Source organism: Sesamum indicum, linkage group LG8 (genome assembly GCF_026168435.1).
Source record: "Sesamum indicum cultivar Baizhima isolate 11 linkage group LG8, ASM2616843v1, whole genome shotgun sequence".
Lineage (NCBI taxonomy): Eukaryota > Viridiplantae > Streptophyta > Magnoliopsida > Lamiales > Pedaliaceae > Sesamum > Sesamum indicum.
Genome location: NC_142664.1, coordinates 3801631 through 3822689, shown reverse-complemented (window position 1 = coordinate 3822689; position 21059 = coordinate 3801631). Strand labels below are relative to the sequence as shown.

Below are 21059 nucleotides of genomic sequence, written 5' to 3'. Positions count from 1 at the left end.
AACACATTGATATGGTGTAAAAGTACAAAAATAAATATTAGGTGTGTTTTATCTTGTTTCGAAAAATACAAAAAAACATGAATCCAAACATAGTGAACCTTTTATCGCATTGTTTGGGCTTTTTGTAACGTTGGAGGAGTAGTAAACTTTCATTCATCCGTATTGGGCTTTCTCGGCCCGTTTTTTATGTGTTGATTATAAAATTTGGATTCAAATATTTTATTAATTATATGTTAAATGTTATTATATTTATTGTTTGATTTTTTATTTTTTGGTTCCAAATGACACGAGTTTTGAAGGGGTGAAGACTTTTTATAAATTTAATAAAGAATATAATATTTAATTTTTGGAGCTAAGTGTAATTTACTCAAAAGTATTCAAATGAAATCTGGCGGAGAATATGTAATGTTGCATTGTTCATTAAACATGACTTTTGAAATTATTAATGGTCGGATGATAATATGATTATCAATTATTACGTAATGGACACATGTTATTAAATGATTGATTTTGTTAAAAAGAAAAGGTAATTTATTTAATAGAAATTGTTTTTATTGGATATTCATTAGATGACACTTGATTTTTTATCTTTGAGTGAATAGTTCTATGAGCATGACTTTTATTCGTAGAACTCAATTTCGCCAAGTAATTTAAGTTTTATCAATTAATCTGATTATTTATATTATTAAAAAAAAAATCAGTTTATCGTACTATTTTTTAAATATTCAAATTTATTCTTTAATTCATGTCTTTCCTTTAAAAACTATATGATCAAAATAGTAATTTCAATATTTTTTTAATAATGACACAACTACAATTTTTTTTCCACTCAACCCACTGCTACACGTCATCTCTCACCTTTTCTTTTTCTCACAAATTTTTATATGTTTAATAAACCCTCAATTACAATTTTTTTTTCTCTCTCACCTCATTTCACGTTTCTTTCTTTTTCATCTCCTCACGTCATAATTATTTTTTTCATAATTTTTTTTCTTCCTCTCAAACCACAATTATTTTAACGTTCTAGGAGAAATCACGTGCAACGACGACTAATATAAGAGTAAATGAAGGACAAATTTGATACGGACAAAGCTGTCCATAGAGCCCAAAGCTGCCTTTTGGGCCTTATGCTAATTGGATTATGCGCCCAAGAGTAATGGAAGGCTGGTGGTTGAGAATCTATTCGGGACAGGACACCCGGCCCATTGAACTTTTGGGCTGGTACTTCAATGCGGAAAATTTTAATTCAAATCGAATTTAGTCAATATTTGAATTAATTAGATACACTTATTGTATAACGGGTATACAATTTAAGAAAAATGACCAATTATATCACAAGTATATCATACTTGTTCCTTGATTGATGTGGATAAATATTTTCTTTAAACACTACCTATAGAACAGAATAACTTCATCCGGAGAAGAAGAATCAGATAGAGACCACTTTAGCCTAACGTGACATATTTCACAATTCAGCACGGAAGAGTTATGCATTCAATGGTTTCAGCCCCTTCTCTTTCAGGCAGATTCTACTATTACAATCCTCTCTTGCAACTTCCATTAAAATGTCAGCCTCAAATAATAAACAATAACCTCAATCAAGAAATGCCTGATTCCGACTGTAGTATTACTCACTTACCTATCTCCTCACATACTAACATGCTCCTTACTATGTGAAAAAGATAGGCGCCGAGGAGAGTTCACTTGACTTGAATGTAGTGGAAAGCTCTTACCCTTTGCATCAGAGACCAAATGCTGCCTGAACATAGTTATGAATGCCTCAACTCTTTGGTTAAGTTCCTCCTTTGACAGCTGCTCCTGGGCTTCTTCCTTCCCATGATCCTCTACATTACTTCTTTCGTACTCCGGACACTCTCCACTGTTCAGCAACTTCACATTCTCACTGCCATCATTAACAGATATAACTGGTCTTGATTGTAGCCTAATTCTCTTCTTACTGTTGATTTCCAAATCAGCATCAGTTTCTTCATCAATTTCGTTTGCTGGGATTTGAGATTTAGAGGTGAATAAAATAGCTAAGAGCAAAAGGTTCAGCGCCAAGAACGCCCACACGCGCCAATGGGTGAAGAGGGACTCGACTGCTGCACGTTCAATGCAAGCGATAAAGGCAGCCATTCCAGCTGCAAACCAGACTGCCTGTAATTGATCATATTCTCTCATCTTTTTGACTGCCATAACACAGAAAAAAAATTACTCTTAGATGGAGAGAATGAGTGTGAGAAAATTCAGCACGCTTGAGGAGTGGCTAATGTATAGGCCCTTATATAGAGGAGTGAAAAGATCAAATGGAATTATTTTTAGCCACCTGAAAGGTGAGTGTCATTGACTCATTGGGCTCCTTTTTTACTGTGGGGAGAGGAAGAAGGAAAATGGGCAGCAGGCTTTGTAATGATCAGACGATGTGACAAGTCAGCGGGACAAGAAGACATTCTCGTTCTGCAAATGGCAGCAGCATCATTGGCTCCAACTTTGAATTTTACTCAAGTGTTGAAGGTTAAAGCGTGCACCCGCTTTTAGCATGTTCAAAGGGCATATTCTTTTCCTTCAAATCTTCTATTAAACAGTTGTACGTTCTCTTTGCGATTGCTGATCTTCTGTTAATCTAGTGATCAGTTCTGATCTTGTAATCTGAAAAATCATGGGATTTTTTTCCCTTCTTCTCTTCCTTTCAAATGAGTGACAATTATGGATTTTGAAGTGGTATTCTCAGAGGGCAAAGAGAGAAGAGGCAGTGTTTGGTGAGGCACGTTGAGTGTGGGGTGGGGACACTCAAGAGTGAAGACAGCATATATACTTTTTGCCGGAAATTGAAAGCTGACTTCACATAGAGAAGGTGCTGGTTTGTTTGCTGGGCTGAGAAGCAAAAGCACGCCAAACTGAGCCCTAGTCCCCACATGTCCACTGCATGTTTCAGAGTAACTACTGATCTATCCAAATTCTATAATACACAATTAAATTTAAAATAATTTGAGTTTTATGCATATGACATGAATACATAACATATAATATATAAAATGAAACACTAAATTAAAATACAACTTTGATTATCATTAAAATCTTCCACTAAACCTTTAACTGATTTCTTCTCATCCTAAAATCGAAATATCATTTAGATTTAAATTCTTCAATAACACTAAGATTTACGAGGAAAGAGAAAAATATTTCAAGACGAACTAATGTCTGAAAAAAATAATGAGGATAAAAAGAATAAAGCTTCAACAGTGGATCAACTGACGATATCAATTAAGCTATCAACATTCTAGCACCAAACTTCACATGAGCCTGCATTAATCACAACCGATTTCGTTTCTATAAACTTACCTTCGCATCAATAACCAAGGACAAATCCAGCGACTCTTCTTTATCGGAAATATTCGAGATCCTCGAATCGCCAATCATTTAGCTCCGAGCTGTCTATTTGCCGTCTTCGTTATATTACTGCAAATGCCCTCTAACGCCTCCACTTCTGAACCAACAAAACAAACAAAATCAAACCGATGAAACAATCACGCATTTAGACATTGCTGTCAAATTGGTAAAATCCAGCCTAATTACAGCCGTCTCTCTCTCTCTCTCTCTTTCTCTCTTGGTTTGAAGATCAGCGACCGGGCCCATGATGAGGGAGGAGCGTCGACTGTAATAGCCATGTTTTGATTCTTAATTGCGTGTTATTATCTTTTAAGGAGGCGCCTCTATACGACGCCGTTCCACGGACTTCTCGCTTGTTGCGACGTCGTTTGGAATCCGTGAGTAAAGGCGAAGAATTGAGTTGGAAGGCGCGGCAATGCGAATTAGCTGCTCCTTTCAAATTTTAAATGTCTCAAAATTCACATAAAAACAGCACACTAAACTCGGGCCTAGGCCCAATGTTTAATGGGCCGGAATAAGGAAACTAATGATCTGCTAACCTCCTGGCCCGCCCAATGGCTCACCACTGTATTGTAGGGTTTTGTAATGACAACGTAAAAAGTAAATTGTAAATAAAGTCGTAGATTTTCTTTATTTAAAATGATGGAATTTAAATAGTACAGATAATTATTGAGATTGAATTAAAAATAATTATATTAAATAATTCATTTTTTTTATTTACTAGTATTAATAAAGCAATGTAAATGAATAATATACTGTTTACTTTTTATTATAATTTGGAGTTGAATTGTGAATTTATTTGATTTTTTTCAAATTACCTCACACATTTTTCTTTCAATTTTAGTTTTCTTTTGTTAAAATGCAATATATTTATATACATAAATAAAAAGTTAACGAATATATTTTATATAAAACTTACGTATATATGATATTTGATATAAAAGTAAAATAATATATTATATAAAGATTAAATAATATATTTATTAAATACAAATAAGTATCTAATAATAAAATTAATAATATAGACATATATTTTTCCTCACCCACCCCAAAACCTAACATTGCCTAGACTTTTGAAATGCACACATATTTAAGTACCAAAAAATGGGAATATGATGCCATTTGTTTTTTAGGAGTGGGTGCAGCAATAAAAGGCCTGGCGGTATATTCCAATACCACTTTTCACAAGTCAAGCCAAAATACTAGTGACAACTTTATTTATGCAGACTTAAAGTTGTCATTCCAAGACTGAAAAAGACATCACACTCACACTCACACCCGCCCAACGCATATAGTTCTCACCATTATACTAAAATATAGGGTGAAATATGACGAAACTCCAAAAAACATCCAATTTCATCAAATTAAAATTAATCACATAGTGAATGTACATTTATTATATTATTGTTTCATAATTTAATAAAATTGATGAATAATATGTTGCAATGGTGTTTGTAATAATTTATCTGTAATAAATAAGAAAAAAAAGTTTCAAATTTGAACGTTTGTTGAAATTGTTTAATATTATAAACTTTATCGATAATCTCTATAAGTTGGTAGTTGAAACTGCTTAATATTAGCAATTTTATCAATAATCCCCATAAGTTGGCAAGGAGTTTGATTTTTATAGTTTTTTACTTAAATCAACATAATTTAAACCGTTCGAAAGTAAAAAAATATAATTTTCAACAAAAAAACTAATAAGCACAAATTTTTAACTGTTGTAAACATCTCTCACATGATGTAAGAGAAACAATCATTTATCTGGAAGATCCTTTTCAAACATAAAAAAGTCGCTAAAAGAATATGAGGATGGTCATATTTTTACATAAATCTCGTGTGCAGCCACCTCCTTCACCCGACGTACCAACTAGTATTGGATGGACTAGCACTGACTAGCGGTATTCCACGAGTCTCCATCTTCTTATTTTTATAGTCATGCTGAATCAATCACAGACGTTTCGTCTAGTATCGGCATCATTGTTTACGTTTGGCCAAATAGGCGAGCCGGATTAGCCTGACGTCCATCTCGCAACGATTGCTACCAGTTTTATGCAATCACCTATGGAAATAGAAAACCCAATTGCAAATGGTAGCTTACAGGTTCTTCCCGAATTAATATGTAAATCATCAACTATTGATTAACAGACACGTGTCGATGAATAAGTACAGAACATGCGATTTCGTACTATTGGACAGATAAAATGTACATTTAATACACATCAACTATATCACTTTTATTTTAATCGTTGAATTAATTTGACAGTCCGAATATTTTGAATGGAATTTTTTGTTTTTTATTTCAAACAGTTTTAGAAATGATGAGAGCGACAACCTCAACAAAAAAAACATTCCAAATCAATATAGTATCAGTTAACTTGTAAGAATTTTCCTAGTATTAGTATTAAGCAATGGTGCTGCAAACTACAACCTAAGACATGCTGGGAAGTTGCAGCAGACTTTTGTTAGCGTGTTACAAGGTGTGATGGTATACGGATTATCACGTGAGATTCGTGTCATGTGCTAAGTCAACAAAAATTATTATACAGCTGAATTTTGTTAGATTGTTCACAAGAATATTTGTAAAGACAATTGTTGAACATAAATTTTCATTACCAACTGAATGAAATGTATATTTGGGTGAATTACACTCATCTCTCATGAGGTTTAATTGTTTGAGAAATTTCAAATACCTCTCCTGATTTTAATGTCCCTCTAACAACAAGTTTGTTTGAGAAATTTCAAATATCTTTTCTAATTTTAATGTCCTCTAACAACGAGTTTGTTTGAAAAATTTCAAATACCTCCACTGATTTTAATATCAGAGGGAGTTGTAGTTGGAATTTACCCATCCCATCCCACCCCACCCCACCCCACCCCACCGCAAATATTTTTGTACATATTGACACAATTACTCATAGTACAAAAAGCAATGAAGGTGTTGGATTCATGCATCATTAGCGGTGATTTTGCACACAAAACTAACGTATATCAAAGCCAGAGACAGCCATTAATCAAAGTCAAACATGAACTTCCACTGCTTTAAATATCCATCCAAAATTATACAGTCAAACTGCTCTGTTAATTATCATTATCCCCACCTTGATTCCTTTCAATTTCCATTAACAAACCCTGAATGAAAACTCAACCAACCCCACCAGCGCGGAAATGCATACCCATTAGGCATTAACAGCTCCATTTTTCCTCAACCCTACCCATTTTCACCACAACCAATAATGACTCCTCGTCTTCTTCTCCTCAGTAGATCCATTTTCTCCACTCTGCTGCTGATTTTCCTGTTTATCTGCAGTTCGTTCGCCGAAGACGACGTCAGGTGCTTGCAAGAAGTGAAGAGGTCATTGACGGACACGGGAGGTAAGCTCAATTCGTGGGTTTTCTCCAACACTTCTGTCGGGTTCATTTGCAGATTCGTCGGCGTCTCGTGCTGGAACGACCGCGAGAATAGGCTCATCGGCTTGGAGCTCCGTGATTTCAGCCTAGCTGGGGATATTCCAGATTCGCTGCAGTTCTGCCACAGTCTGCAAACGCTCGATCTATCCGGCAACTCTTTGTCTGGGTCGATTCCTCCGCAAATCTGCACTTGGCTGCCTTATTTAGTCACCCTTGACTTGTCGCGCAATAGTTTGACTGGTCATATACCGGAGGATCTTGCTAATTGCTCGTTTTTGAATGCTTTGATTTTAGACGACAATAAGCTATCGGGCAGTATTCCTTACCAGCTTTCGAATTTGGGGAGGTTGCGGAAGTTTTCTGTAGCTAATAATGATTTATCTGGGAGAGTGCCGTCGTTTAAGTATGACTCTTTGGAGCATGATTTTAGTGGGAATAGCGGGCTTTGCGGGGGCCCCTTGGGGAAATGTGGTGGATTGAGTAAGAAGAATTTGGCGATTATTATTGCAGCAGGGGTTTTTGGTGCGGCCGCTTCGTTGCTGTTGGGGTTTGGTTTATGGTGGTGGTGTTTTACGAGGTCGAGTAAGAGGAGGAAGAGACAGTACGCAACTGGTGGAAGGGATGATGGTGGTAGTAGCTGGGCGGAGAGATTGAGAGCTCACAAGCTTACGCAGGTTATGTTGTTCCAGAAGCCCCTAGTGAAGGTTAAGTTGGCAGATCTGTTGGCTGCAACAAATAATTTTAGCACAGAGAATGTTATCGTTTCGAGTAGGACGGGGACCACTTACAAGGCGGTTTTGCCGGATGGGTCAGCCCTTGCGATTAAGCGGCTCAGCACATGTAAGATAGGGGAGAAGCAATTTAGGGTGGAGATGAACAGGTTAGGGCAGTTGAGGCATCCGAATTTGGTGCCACTATTGGGGTTTTGCTTAGTGGAGGAGGAGAAGCTCTTGGTTTATAAGCATTTGTCTAATGGGACTCTTGGTTCATTGTTGTCTGGCAATGCTGATGTCTTGGATTGGTCAGCTAGGTTTAGGATTGCATTGGGGGCTGCTAGGGGACTGGCTTGGCTTCACCATGGTTGCCAACCTCCTATCTTGCACCAGAATATCAGCTCTAACATCGTTCTGCTTGATGAGGATTTTGATGCTAGGATAATGGACTTTGGTTTGGCTAGGCTTATGACTTCTTCTGAATCAAATGACAGTAGCTTTGTAAATGGGGATTTAGGTGAAATTGGATATGTTGCTCCGGAGTACTCAAGTACATTGGTTGCTTCTACAAAAGGGGATGCTTACAGTTTCGGTGTGGTACTTCTTGAATTGGCAACTGGACTAAAACCTCTTGATGTCACTACTGCGGATGAACTATGTAAGGGTAATCTAGTGGACTGGGTAAATCAGCTCTCTGCTTCTGGTCGAATTAAAGATGCTATTGATAAACGGCTAAGCGGGAAGGACCATGATGAAGATATAGTGCGTTTCTTGAGAATTGCTTGTAATTGTGTGGTTTCCCGGCCCAAGGATAGGTGGTCTATGTATCAGGTTTATGAATCACTGAAGAGCATGGCTGAGGAGCATGGTTTCTCAGAACAGTATGATGAATTTCCTCTATTGTTCGGAAAACCAGAACCCACAAGTCCCATCTGACCTGGGAATAGAAGTCTGTGGTGCATGACTAAATATAAAAAAGATTCTTGCACAAGTTTCTGCAGTATGTGGTGAGTTCTAGCGAGCAAATTGTGTGATATCTGTTCTAATTTGCTTTCTGTAGCACATGCCACAAGCACCGAGTACAGCTGTACAATAGCGCACTTGCATAAAACTTCAGATGTTATGCTTACTTGAAATTTGTTGTAAGATACGTCCTGATGTGTTTTACTATTTATAGTTGGCTCGTCAGATGGTAGCTGTCTAAATTTTGTATTGAACCTTGGATGAAGCTTATTTATATACTTTTGATTTGAGTAATTCCGTTCCGATCGTCTAGTAAATTATTTTGTGTATATCATAGTTCTACTCTCAGCTGTGTAATTAATATAGAATAAACCTCTGATGGAGCGGAAGCAAGTGGATGATATTCACCCTAGAATACACTTGGAAGTCTTGAATGTAAAATGTATAACTGAGCTGACTATTTTTTTCTGAACAAGTCATTATAATAGTTCACTCATATATGAATTAGAGCTATAGGTGTAGCATCTGGAAAGACTTGATATAGTGGAAATTTAATCTTCACCTGTTTATATGCATGGGCACTCCAACATATAAAATAATTAATGAAAGAGTATTACCCAATGGTGCTGTCTGTTTTAAATAAAGAAACACAAATGTTTTAGATGAGGAAATAAAGACAGCAGAGATTAGATTAATTTCTGTCAAATAGTTAACATGGTAAGGGTATCTTGACCTGCATCAACTAATTAAATGAAGGCTTGTGGCTGGTGCTTGGTGAAACTCAACCTACTGCATTATTTGCTTATAGTTTCATCAATATCATCCTTCATTCATGGTATGGTAGGTTTGTACTTTCTTGTTTATTTTTGCTTTTACACTTGCAGAGTAACGAGTTCATGGTTGTGATTGTAAGACTAATAATAATGTTGAGCCTTCCCCAATCTGTAGCTGTAAGAATTGCCTTTGGGTTGAGCTGGAAGAAAATATTGGAAACTTCCACTGTGAATGTCTTTCCTTATTCAACTTATGTCTAATGTTGAAATAAATGCAGAAATATCAAATCTCTAAAATATAGGGGAATCTGGCTTATGAAGTGCAAGATATTGCTACATTGACTTTTGAGGTCTTGGCTCCTCAGGGGGGCCTGACCTAGAAACTTGCTTCCACCGATTGTGCAGGGATTTCGTTCTTTTAATGCCAAATTAAATACTTTTGCAGGGGATTTTGATTTTTCTTGGTTTTATTGAAGCCTCCTTCGTGATTTTGTGGGCCTTTATTTCATTGATCCTTAATTACACCTTAGCTACATTATGAATTCTACAACTGTCCAACAAGTAGTTTGTGGTTGCGGATCAGTTTTACAAGCATGTGTTTTATTCTGTTCACAAGCATGTGTTTTCTTCTCTAACTCTCTTTTCGCCTTTTCTCTCTCTTTGATCTGCCTATTTCACTTGTCATTTCTTGGTTTGGTTGGGATGGATGGAAGATGGTGCTCAATTTGGGGCTGATACGATGTTGTCAATATTATCTTGAAACTCATCCTTTCGTTCTGTGCTCATAACTGATGCTTAACAAAGGATGGAAGAACTTACACTTCTGGGTTTTCTATCACCTATAGCTCAATACTGATTCTTCTCTGAGATGTCATCTGCCCTCTGTGATCAAGATTTTATGGTCTGCAGAATAGATCTTCCCTATGGATCAATTTGGAGAGAGATTCCAGAAATTGGTCGAGTTTTCAATCAAATTCAAAGGTGTCATGTAATTAATCAGCCAATTAATCTAAGTCGCGTCACCTCTCACCCGTTTTGCGCTTTTGATGGCTTCCTGGATCATACGCAGGCAATGGTTAGCTACCTTTTGAGTTTAATGCATCTTTTTTAATATTTAAAAGTGGACGACAGGATTAGATTTGATCAACTTCAATATAACAGAAAGTGTGTCTCCTACTAAAACCCTCAACTGAATTCGTCCATCAGTCCACCTCAAAACATTAATAACGTTCGAGTGTCAAGAATGGTCCCACAATATTATGTATTGGTCATTTACATACATGTTGGGTTATTGAGTGCAGAAGCGTAAACGTTAAGATACTTACACCCAACTATTAATTTAAATAACAAAAATCTACAAAGAAAATCGAAAAAATTGAGTGTGGAAGCGTAGGAGTTACGATACTTACATCCAACTATTAATTCAAACTAACAAAAATCTACAAAGAAAATCGAAAAGGCGGGAGGATAATATGTGGATTCTTTCGAATTTTGTTGCAATCAAAACTATGCATAATGTTTGGTTTTGTTTTTTAACTTATTTTTGGATATTTTGTGGAGATAGAGAGAGAAAAATAAAAATAAATAAAAATAAGTTAGAGATAATGTGTATGTTTGGATTTGTTTTTTGTGATAATATAAAATAAGTATGGTATGTTTGATGTTGAGTAGTGGGGAGACAAAAAGTACTGTTCATTGTCAAATCATGTCTCTTTTATATATATTTATATATATATGTATAAAAATGTATATAATTTATTTAGTTGTGAGTGGATTAAAATAAATATTATTTTCTAATTATATATGTATGGAAATGTAAAAAAAATAATTTATGTAAATACACTTTTATAAATAATTAAATGCACTCTACTAATGGATTAACAGTATTTTTTGTTAGACATTCTGTTCGAGGTGATAAATTTAAATATATTATTCAAATAATATAATATATGAATTAACCGCATAGAATTGTTATATTATTTTGTATTTTTTAAAATTTTTAATTATTCCAATGATGTAGAAAATATTACGTACAAAATATTAAGTGGTTAAAATAAAATATAGTTATATTTAAAAATCAAATACAAGCCTCACCAGAGAAAATATTATATATCTAACATGTATATCAATCCTCTAATGCATCCTTCAATTTTTTATAATTTGAAGATCCACATAATCCAGTATTAACTAATTATAATTTATAACTACAGATTGTAATGGTTTGAAAAATATATTTTGGATTAATACGGCGTATTGTCCAATTAAACTACGACAATGAAACCCTTAAGTCATTGAATGATAAATGGCGCACACAAACTATGTTCCCGTTAACTTTGTAATTAACATATGACAACAAGTGACTGGCTCACATATTCTACAACAACACCACTAATACTTAAGGACCGTCACGTCGACATGGTGGAATTCTGGTTGGTCGCCGCGAGCGTGCTGTACTGTCTCCCTCACTATGCGAAGGTGATCTATGTGGAGATTACTCTTTGAACTTGTCAAATTTGTGTCAAAGATATGTTTTGAAGAGAATGATCAAGAGATTGAATAGCGATTGTATTTATTTTTACCTATCAAATATCTCTTTTTATTTGTGATAATTTTCTAGTATTTTGATTTTCAGATACGACAAAATTAGTGCTTATAATAGTATTCACAGATAGCTCATATCTAACATGAAATCATTTTGTATTTTTAACTTGGAATCCATCCGCCTCACTAACTTTTAGGGGGTAGTTGTTGTAATTAACCCTTTGTCATCAACTTAGGAGGTTAATTTATCCAAACTGTGCAGGGAGAACTACTTTGAGATCGATTTGGACATCCACAAATTCAGTTACATTGCTGGAAAAGGCTTGGAAACGTTTCAGGATAGGATTAAGCATTGTGTCACTGATTTTGGTCTGATGATTCCAGTAAAAAATGTTGTCCTAATTAGCAGACTCGAGATCGCTCAAAACTCCAGTTTTGACGTTTGTTGGTGTAATTGGTGCAGGGCAACAAGGCGGAAGATGTACCGGAGTGCATGTTGTGTTGCATAAGATTGAAGGAAATTGACTACACCAAATACTGCCAGCTTAGCTTCTGACACGACACAAACTCCTCTAGATTGTGAGGATCGGAAAGACCCGCGAATAAGCAAGGAGTCTATACATATGTCCAAATTATGCCATCTGCTTTAGTTAGCAAGAAATTTTGAACACATGACATGTATATATATATATATATATATATATATTAAATGAAATAGAAAACGTAATAAAATTTAAAATAGAATACCAAATCATTGTGACTTGAAACCCTTAAGATTTGGCTCAATTATTTTAAAAAATTATAAATACCTTATTTTATTAAAATATCTAAGTTACAATATTAATCCCATTTCTTTAAGTTAATAATGTCGACTTTCAATGAGTAAAAGCTCGATTTAAGCGCGTGTTTTATTAAATTTATTTTTAAGATATCAGATCTTATTTTATAATAATTTTTTGGGATAAAATAAAATCATATAACTAGTAATAATTCTAAAAATTAGTACAATAAACAAATGAATAAGCAACTATTGGGCCAGGCCCGAAGTGAAGATGGACTTCATTGCAGTCCATTAACCAAAGGCCCATAGAATCGTGTAGACTACAATTTTCCTCGCATACACTGATTACGGCTTAGGGTTTTTGAATCATGAAACCCTAAATGCATTCCTTCGCTATATATAGGGAGAGGACTTCAGAGTTGCCTGAAGCTGTTCCTGCCTTCTCCTGGTGTGAGTACTAAGTATTCCTTTTCACTACTTTTCTCCTTATATTCGATAATCTCAATTCTCCGCTTTGTTGTATACGGTTGCTGCATTGGAATCAGGTGATGAGAAATAATAACTGCAACAATATGATCGGAAAATCTCCATGATTCGTTGTATTTAAGTCTCTGATGATTTCTCCTTGCTTTTAATCGCCTTTTGATTTTTTCCTGAATTTTCTTCTATTTTATCGTTTGTTTTACTTTTTGAGCGTAAATTCAGTGGAGATATGATGAATACCTTATTGGTCCGTGTTTCTGAACAAACCGTGACCTGATAAACTCTACCAATCTCTGATCTCCTCTTCTTTCTCGGCCAAAAGTTTATTTACAGTTATTTGACTGATTTTATTATGAACTAAACAGTGGCTTTCTTTCTAAATTTTTTGAAGTTGTATTTTGCATTCAATGTGAAAAATTTTATTGCAGTGGCTCTATGATTACCTGCCTAATTATTAGGCAATATACGCTATGCCGATGTTTAACATGAGTAGATAATTTTGTTTAGATGAGAGCTGCTGCAATCTTGTTTTGAATTAATAATCTTGTTTATCTTCTGTTAATGGTTAATTATTTTATTTGATTTTAGTTTTATGTTTTTCCCACTTCTGCTGTGATGATCTATGAAATAAAATTCACATGTCAGACTTCAGAGATTTGTATAAAATCTATGAGAAGAACATTTCATGCTTTCTGAGCAGAGGTGGTTCTGATTTGTAGAGAATTTTCAACTTCTGGACAGTTGATAAGAAGAGAGGAATGCTGAAACTCCGGGACCGTAATGCACATATCATTACTCTGAAGTTTTTAATCCAATTTTAAGTTAAAAGATTATAATTGTGGATTTAGAATTGTATTACTAATTATTAATAACTGGTGTTGTTTGCATACCTGAAAGCTTGTATGCTTAAATTTTGAAATAAAAATTAAGTTCTTTTAACGATCTTATTTATGTAAATTAAAAATAAAATTAAGTAAAAAACCAAAAAGAAAAACCTTAAACAGAAGAGAATGGTTAAATATGTTTTTAGTCTGCTGGTAGAGTAAATTATTGGATAATTTGATAGAAACTATAATCAAGTGTTCAACAGAAGGCCACGGAGCAGTAACACACAATTTTGGATTAATGATTAGTCTCATTATTTAAGTAAGCCAACAATAGCAAAACTAACAAAGCAGAAAAAGTACAACAGCAACGTAACCGCTGGGATCTCACCAACCTCTCATTCTATGTTTGAAGGAGAGGGGAGAATAGAAATAACAACAAAAGAACTAGTCTTAGCAGATTATGTCATGCATTCCCCAGCTAGCTCAAAAATATTTTGTGCTGTACGCGAGTCCACTGTTTTTTTAAGTTCTTTTCCCACTCAATACGTGCGGGTTCGGACTCAAAGCAGCAAACCCAGAACAAGATCTCTTCTATGTCAACTATAATTAGTTATCTAATCATGCCATCAACTTTCCTGCCACAAGAACCGTTAAAGTCCACTAAAGGGCTACGTTGCAAAAGTGTTGCTATTTGCACTGTTGTGTTCGAAAATTATCATTTGATAAAAGAGAGATCACAAGATTTTCCAGTCTCTTTGCGCCTGCAGTAGGTCTAAGAACTGTGGTACTACCCACAACAGAACACGGGTCAGTTCCGTTTTCACGACTACCTACGCACCATCCACCTGGAACGAGCATGCCTTTGCCTCGAAAGAGAAGTTCGGAATCGATTTTGTCAAGAACTGGGTCGTCATGGCGAAACTTTCTAGCAAATGGAGCATTACTCTCAACCATTCTTTGCATGTCCTTAAGGTAAAGGTAATGAGGATGTTGCTTAGGAGGGGTGTCCCATGATATGAAGTGGAGATCACTGTTCACTGTTGTATTTGAAAACTCTTGAGCATTACAGATGACAGTGTGGAAGTAACCTTCTGGAGAAGATAAGAAATTTGTATAATACATGAGGACCATTCTTGGCAAGTTGTCCCAACCCCATATGCAATAGTCAATGAAAGGCCGAGAAAGTGCCATCCAAGCAGATCCTGTAATGAGGGAACAAGTTATGTAAAACATATCTATATTTTTGTGGAATAAACAACAATTCTAATTGATTACTCGAGTTTGATTTATGCTTCATACCATACCATACCTCCACACTTAGGTCTTCCATATATAAGTGAACATATGATACATGGCACCACAATATGATGAAACATCCATAGTTCATACCCTTAACTCGTTCAAGCTAAGCAAGCAACATTTTGCGAACCATAATAAGCCAAGCTAAACCAATAATCCCAAAGCGCACCTGTAAAGAGTTTAAACTTCGTCGGTACACTTCTTCGTTGTGTAATCCAAAACACATCAGATTTTTCTGTCATATACAACCCCGGATCGATAATCACCGGCTTCGCCCTCTGGGACCTAAAGAAAATGTAGCATTATTTCATACATTTTCACCATAATATCTCCAAAATGTTAACGGGGATCACTCACTCTTTCCATCCAATATCACTTGTATGTTCAATAAAATTAAGATCCCGGGGCAAGATTGAAAAAGTGTGCAGCAAATCTGATCATCAAGAACCCACAAAAATTAGTAAATGCATAGCAATTCAGCAGAATCCCATCAACAGAAAACATCAAAATCACCCAAATTTACAAAAAAAAGGCTTAAAAGAAACCCAAATCATTACCGTCTTGTGTAACTAGTGGATAATCAGAGGCACTGAGATTGATAAACCAATCCCAATGCCCACCTTCCTTCAACATGATAGCAGCCGCATGCAATGAATTGGCCACCATTGTTGGCCCACGGTAAGTGACCAAATTAGCTTTGGTAATCATGCGTACATTCTTGAATATTCGAAAAACAGAATGAGCATTCACGTATTTGTATAGATCAAGGCGCTCCTCGGCGGAAGACTCCGCGTCAAGGTGGACAACGTACTGATTGTTGGGGTGGTAAAGAGCTTCAAGAGTCCGGCGGAGCATCATGCCGTTTCCGGCGGAGCCGGAGATTAAGTAGGCCAAGCGCGGCGGAGGTGGAAGGTTGGAAACGGGAAGGGGTTTGAACATGGACTCCACGAAAATGGAGGTCGCGGCGGCGGAGGACAAGTAGTAGCGGCGGAGGGGCAGAAGGGACTTGCCATCGGGGGAGGTTAACGTGGTCGAAACCAGAAGGTATAGTGATACCATGAAGCCCATGGAAACAGGGAAGATCCACTTTCTCTCCGTTGTATGTGGGTGTTTCAAATGCACATAGTAGTTCTTCACCGTCATCTCGATCGATCACCTTTGGTTGTGAGATTCGTTGGATGGTTCTTGGTTATGTTTCCCCTACCACATGATGAAGAGAAAATTAGTTGATTAATCACTCACATTTCTTGCTAATTTAGTGTTTCCAGATCTCCATTTCTTCACTTCTTTTGGTATTTGAAGGATGATGATGTTGTTTAGGCTCACGACTCACTCCTATTTCTCACTGGTTCAGGACATTTTCTTTATTTATACCAAGTTTTTCTTCAAATGCTATTAAGACAAAGAATTCTTGATCTTGCGTTTTGTCTAAGTTATGCAAAATTTGGCGCTCCTATAGGGGAAAAAGGGTCTATTTTTAGAAAAATATGGACAATTTGGTAATCAATAATGGGCGGATTAGTGCAATTTGGACAGCATTTATTGCTTGGGAGGATTATTATTACGAAATATTTTTATTTAAATTTAATTTAATTAAATTAATTATAAAACAAGTATAATAATTGATTGTATTTTTAAAACTATACCTCAATTATATAAGTAAATATATTTAATTTATTATATAATTAGTTCAAATTGGATGAATTAAATTTTGTTTATTAGTATTAGTATTAGTATAACATAGGTCCATTGGTTTAATGAGTTGTAATGAAGAAAAATTAGGGGCCCACGTGTTGGCAATGAATAATAATTGGTGATAAAAACATTAATAAATGTGGTGTGTGATATGGGCTTGTTTGCATTTCAAGCATGATGAAGGAATGAAGATTGTGGGCTAAATTAATTGTTTTGTTTATTAAAAAAGTCACATTTTCTTATTAGTTCCGTGCTTTATGGGATTTTTATTTTGATCCCATTGGATTGAAAAAAGTTTTTAAATTAATTCTTTGCAATTTTTATCGTAAATTTTTAACGCAGAAGTGGTCAAATGTTAGTCTATTTACTGTTAGAGGTGCTTTCATGATGAAATCTCAAAATAATAGCATATTCATATTCATTTGAAACAAAAATAGAGATAATATATAAATATAAATTGTATTGTTAAGATTAAACAAATAGAAAAGCTAGAAAACAATTAAAATATTTAAATATGTAAAGACAATGTAATTAGACTGATATTTGACCACTTCTATCGTTAAAAATTGACGGTAAAAGATGCCTTCACCAATCCTAAATAGCGTATTTTTGTAATAGTATAACTATCCACCTTCATTTGAGAAGGAGAAAAATTTTTTTGGAGAAGAATTCCAGTGTAAAGTGTGTTAAATCGCACCCCTATAATACAAATTTAATTGGCCTTAGCGACTTCAATTTTCGTTAGTTCTTTTCTTGTGTTTAGATTTAAATAATCTATTTGTTCTATTACAAAAGTACGAATATGTAATAAATATATTAATTGAAAACATTGAGTTTAGACAATCTTGAAGAAAGTTATTAAAAAAGTTTATTGAATTATTTAAAATTTAATTCTATACTAAATTCATGTACTTATTCTTCTTTCAGTAAATCCCTTGATAATATTTAATCTAAATCAAAATATTTCATCTATATTGTCAATATATTATATAGATAAACACATTTGTATACACTATTGTGAGATTATGAGCATCACCTAATATTATATTTTTTTACTTTCTTAAAATGGTAAAAGTATCTATATTCAAGAAGCCATTAAAATATTAAATCGATATGCCACTAGATAATTTCTTAAATATTATATTATTTTAAAATTCAATTTAGCATTCTATAAGTTAGGGTTGAAAAAAAAAAATACTTACATAAATCTTATTTTATACAAATTATATTTTACATAGAATGAAAATAACACATATAAAAGAGTATGTGCAATTGATTTCATACGGGATAAATAACTATCCTGGCTCTTTGGCTTTCTACTCATCTTTAGCAAAATAAATAAGATGATAATTAAAAGAAGGATAAATTACAATAATTTTTTCTGAAATTTGGTATAATTTACAAATACTTCTTCTTATTTGAAAAATTATAAATACAAACTCGATGCGAAAAGTGGTCCGGTCGATGATAGAGTCAACTCTCCATGATTTTAAACTATATACATTACTCATTGTTTTTTAGTTTAAACTTTTTGAAGTAATAGAATATTCAAAATTTCTCTTCATTTCTCTAGAAAAAATGGAAAGAGATGTACCTCTATGGGCAAACTTTTAAAATGATCTATTTTAAGGTGGTCTATGTAGGTATAAAGGTTAAATTAATATAATGTTGTATGGATTTAAGAATGTTAAAAAACATTATAATATTATTGTATATAAATACAAAAGTTTGTAGACAAATATCAAAGTTAGGAAAAGTTTTAAAAAGTTGTATATATAAGTCCAAAGCTTTTATAGTATTTAAAAATATTTCTGAAAAAGTTTGTGGGAGCTTCTTACTCCATCATGAGTATTAATCTTCACCATCTATTTGAGAAGGCGAAATGAATAAATATTGGACATGAGCTCATTTTTAATGATCAAGTTTTGGCTTCAATATTTTCAATCAAAATTTTTCATAAATTTTGTTTATTTGTTTGTTTCTTTTCTTTCTTCGTACAGTAAAACCTTTATAAATTAATAAACTCTCTAAAAAATAATAAAATCTTTCGATCCCGACTTGGGCCTTTGTAAAAAATAATCAAATTCGATAAGATAATAAGATAATAATTTTTCAAAAAAAATTTCTTTATAAATATTAGGTCCCATTAAAACTCTAAATTAATAATTCATAAATATAACAATTATAAATATCATGGTAATTTGTTAAAATATGAAGTCTTTAATGCTTTACGCATTTGATCATTCATGGATGATTTTGCGATGACTTTTAGATGAAAAGACATGGTTGGGTGTTATGAATTATTTTTTTTTCATATTGAGATTTATATAGTATATTTAACTGACTATAATAGTTATTTAAGTGCAACGAATTGATGTAAACACGTATATTTAAGTAATTCCAATGAATTGATACATGCATATAATTTTTGGTCAAATTTGACGGAATTTTTCAAAGTTAACCATCGCCCTAAGTTTCCAAGCCAAGCAGTTTAAGATATTTCATATCATGTATCATTTGTTTTGACTGTCTAATGTTATGAAAAAATTCATCAGCTTGAAGACTAAGCACTAGAAAGAGGACACCATAAAGTCCATCATATACGAGACCACAATGCGCGAGAGGTTTCCTGTCCACGGTTGTCCTGTGATTATATGCCAACCCCGTCTCTAATAGTAGTATGCCCTTGAAGAGTTGAGATATGTTTTATGCCTATCTCACTACGTGTAGGGAACAATTGAACAAGCAGGTGGATCATCCTTTAAAGTCTTGGCTTTCAGCAAAGTTGGAGTTTGGCTCGTGATTGAGTAGTGATGTGCCGACAGTGTTCCAGAGGTAATCGATCGGCAATGAGATGTCTTATGGAGTTAACCAATTTTTCTTGAATGATAGTAGTTCGTTGAGGTCGTCATCGGCTAGCCTGGCTAGGCTGTTGCTTGGTTTCAAGCCTTGTTCTGATACATTGAATAATAACAACCTGACATGAAGCACATAAAGAAGCAATCAACATGCAATAAGAGAGGAATGCATTCTTTTAGGATTTTGAAGGCATGCCATCTAATATAATGATTAATATCAATTCTTGGCCAATTTTAAAAATTCGGTTAAATTTGTCCTAAAATTATAAAATTAAAAAAAGTGAAGGGCAAATTAACAATCATAATAGGTTATAGAACTCAGCATATTATCTAAGGATGGAGAAAGAACAAAAAATTCAATATTGAAAAATTTAAAGCTACGCCTCATACAAGGTGCATATATTTACTAGATTGGCGTATCAAAAAATTAAAAAAAAAAAAAAACTTTTTACCATTCATACTTTTACAATACAATAGATAATAGATTATCCAAATAGAAATACAAAAACAGAACTAATGACAGGTTCAAATTATCTCTGTAGTTGGTGCCAGTGAAATTTTTCCATCAACATCCTCTATGATTAGTAAAATACAATGATACCAATATTTTTTTGTATGCTGTTATTATTGATGGTGGGATAAATGCATTTTTTGTCCCGAAATATAGTTATTAATGTAATTTTTGTTCTCAAATAATTTAAAGTTGTAATTTTGGTTCTCAAACTTTAATTTTATTGGCAATTTTGGTCCTTCCATTAAACTTAAAGGAAATTTCATTTAAAGTGGAAAAAGTTACTATTTTTCTTCTATTTTGTGGTATTTTTTGAGTTGCAACCCAATGCACCCATTTTTTTTTTTTTTACTTTTCTTCAAATTTCAAAATAGAATAAACTAAAACAAATAAATTTAAGTAATAATTTTTTTTAAATAATCTTAACATATAATTTTCAATAAAAGAAAAATTATCAATAAGTTTTAAAAAATTTGTTGCTTAAATTTATATTTTTTAATTTATTTTCTTTTGAAGTTTGAAGAAAAATAGAAAAAATGGATGCATTGGATTACAACTTGAAAAACACCACAAAATGAGAGAAAAATAGCAATTTTTTCCACTTTAAATGAAATTTCCGTTAAGTTTAACAGAAAAGTTAATTGAAGGACCAAAAGTGCAAAAAATTCAAAGCTTGAGGATCAAAATTACAACCTTAAATTTTTTGAGAACCAGAATCGTATTAGTGACTATATTTCAAGACTAAAAATGCATTGATCCCTTTTTTGGTTTTTTCTCTTTTGAAGTGTGAGGAAAAATAGGAAAAATTGGTGTG

At 33.8% G+C, this 21059-nt stretch overlaps 3 protein-coding genes, 1 long non-coding RNA gene and 4 other non-coding genes across 8 annotated transcripts; 6 read left to right on the top strand and 2 right to left on the bottom strand.

The window, feature by feature from the left end:
* Positions 1-1647: 1647 nt before the first annotated feature.
* On the bottom strand, positions 1648-2196 carry LOC105167685 (uncharacterized). Its single transcript, XM_011087486.3, has one exon. It carries the CDS (start codon positions 2194-2196, stop codon positions 1648-1650), a length of 549 nt encoding a protein of 182 aa, XP_011085788.1.
* A 4258-nt stretch (positions 2197-6454) lies between these two features.
* On the top strand, positions 6455-8771 carry LOC105167684 (inactive LRR receptor-like serine/threonine-protein kinase BIR2). Its single transcript, XM_011087485.3, has one exon. The coding sequence runs from the start codon at positions 6627-6629 to the stop codon at positions 8448-8450; it is 1824 nt and encodes a 607-aa protein (XP_011085787.1). The 5' UTR covers positions 6455-6626; the 3' UTR covers positions 8451-8771.
* A 4133-nt stretch (positions 8772-12904) lies between these two features.
* On the top strand, positions 12905-13994 carry LOC110012395 (uncharacterized). Its single transcript, XR_002287550.2, has 2 exons — positions 12905-13022; positions 13775-13994. It is a non-coding gene; the product is annotated as an uncharacterized LOC110012395 (long non-coding RNA).
* Positions 13111-13192, top strand: LOC148787114 (small nucleolar RNA Z199). The gene has a single exon (XR_016067108.1). It is a non-coding gene; the product is annotated as a small nucleolar RNA Z199 (small nucleolar RNA).
* On the top strand, positions 13280-13356 carry LOC148787113 (small nucleolar RNA SNORD18). Its single transcript, XR_016067099.1, has one exon. It is a non-coding gene; the product is annotated as a small nucleolar RNA SNORD18 (small nucleolar RNA).
* On the top strand, positions 13485-13571 carry LOC148787112 (small nucleolar RNA U54). Its single transcript, XR_016067105.1, has one exon. It is a non-coding gene; the product is annotated as a small nucleolar RNA U54 (small nucleolar RNA).
* LOC148787111 (small nucleolar RNA R64/Z200 family) lies at positions 13660-13758 on the top strand. The gene has a single exon (XR_016067113.1). It is a non-coding gene; the product is annotated as a small nucleolar RNA R64/Z200 family (small nucleolar RNA).
* Positions 13995-14021: 27 nt separating the features above from the next.
* Positions 14022-16530, bottom strand: LOC105167683 (beta-glucuronosyltransferase GlcAT14B-like). The gene is made up of 4 exons (XM_088884275.1): positions 15739-16530; positions 15539-15614; positions 15351-15466; positions 14022-15084 (listed from the first exon to the last, which is right to left on the bottom strand). The coding sequence occupies exons 1-4, from the start codon at positions 16322-16324 to the stop codon at positions 14570-14572; spliced, it is 1293 nt and encodes a 430-aa protein (XP_088740401.1). The 5' UTR covers positions 16325-16530; the 3' UTR covers positions 14022-14569.
* Between the last annotated feature and the right edge of the window lie 4529 nt (positions 16531-21059).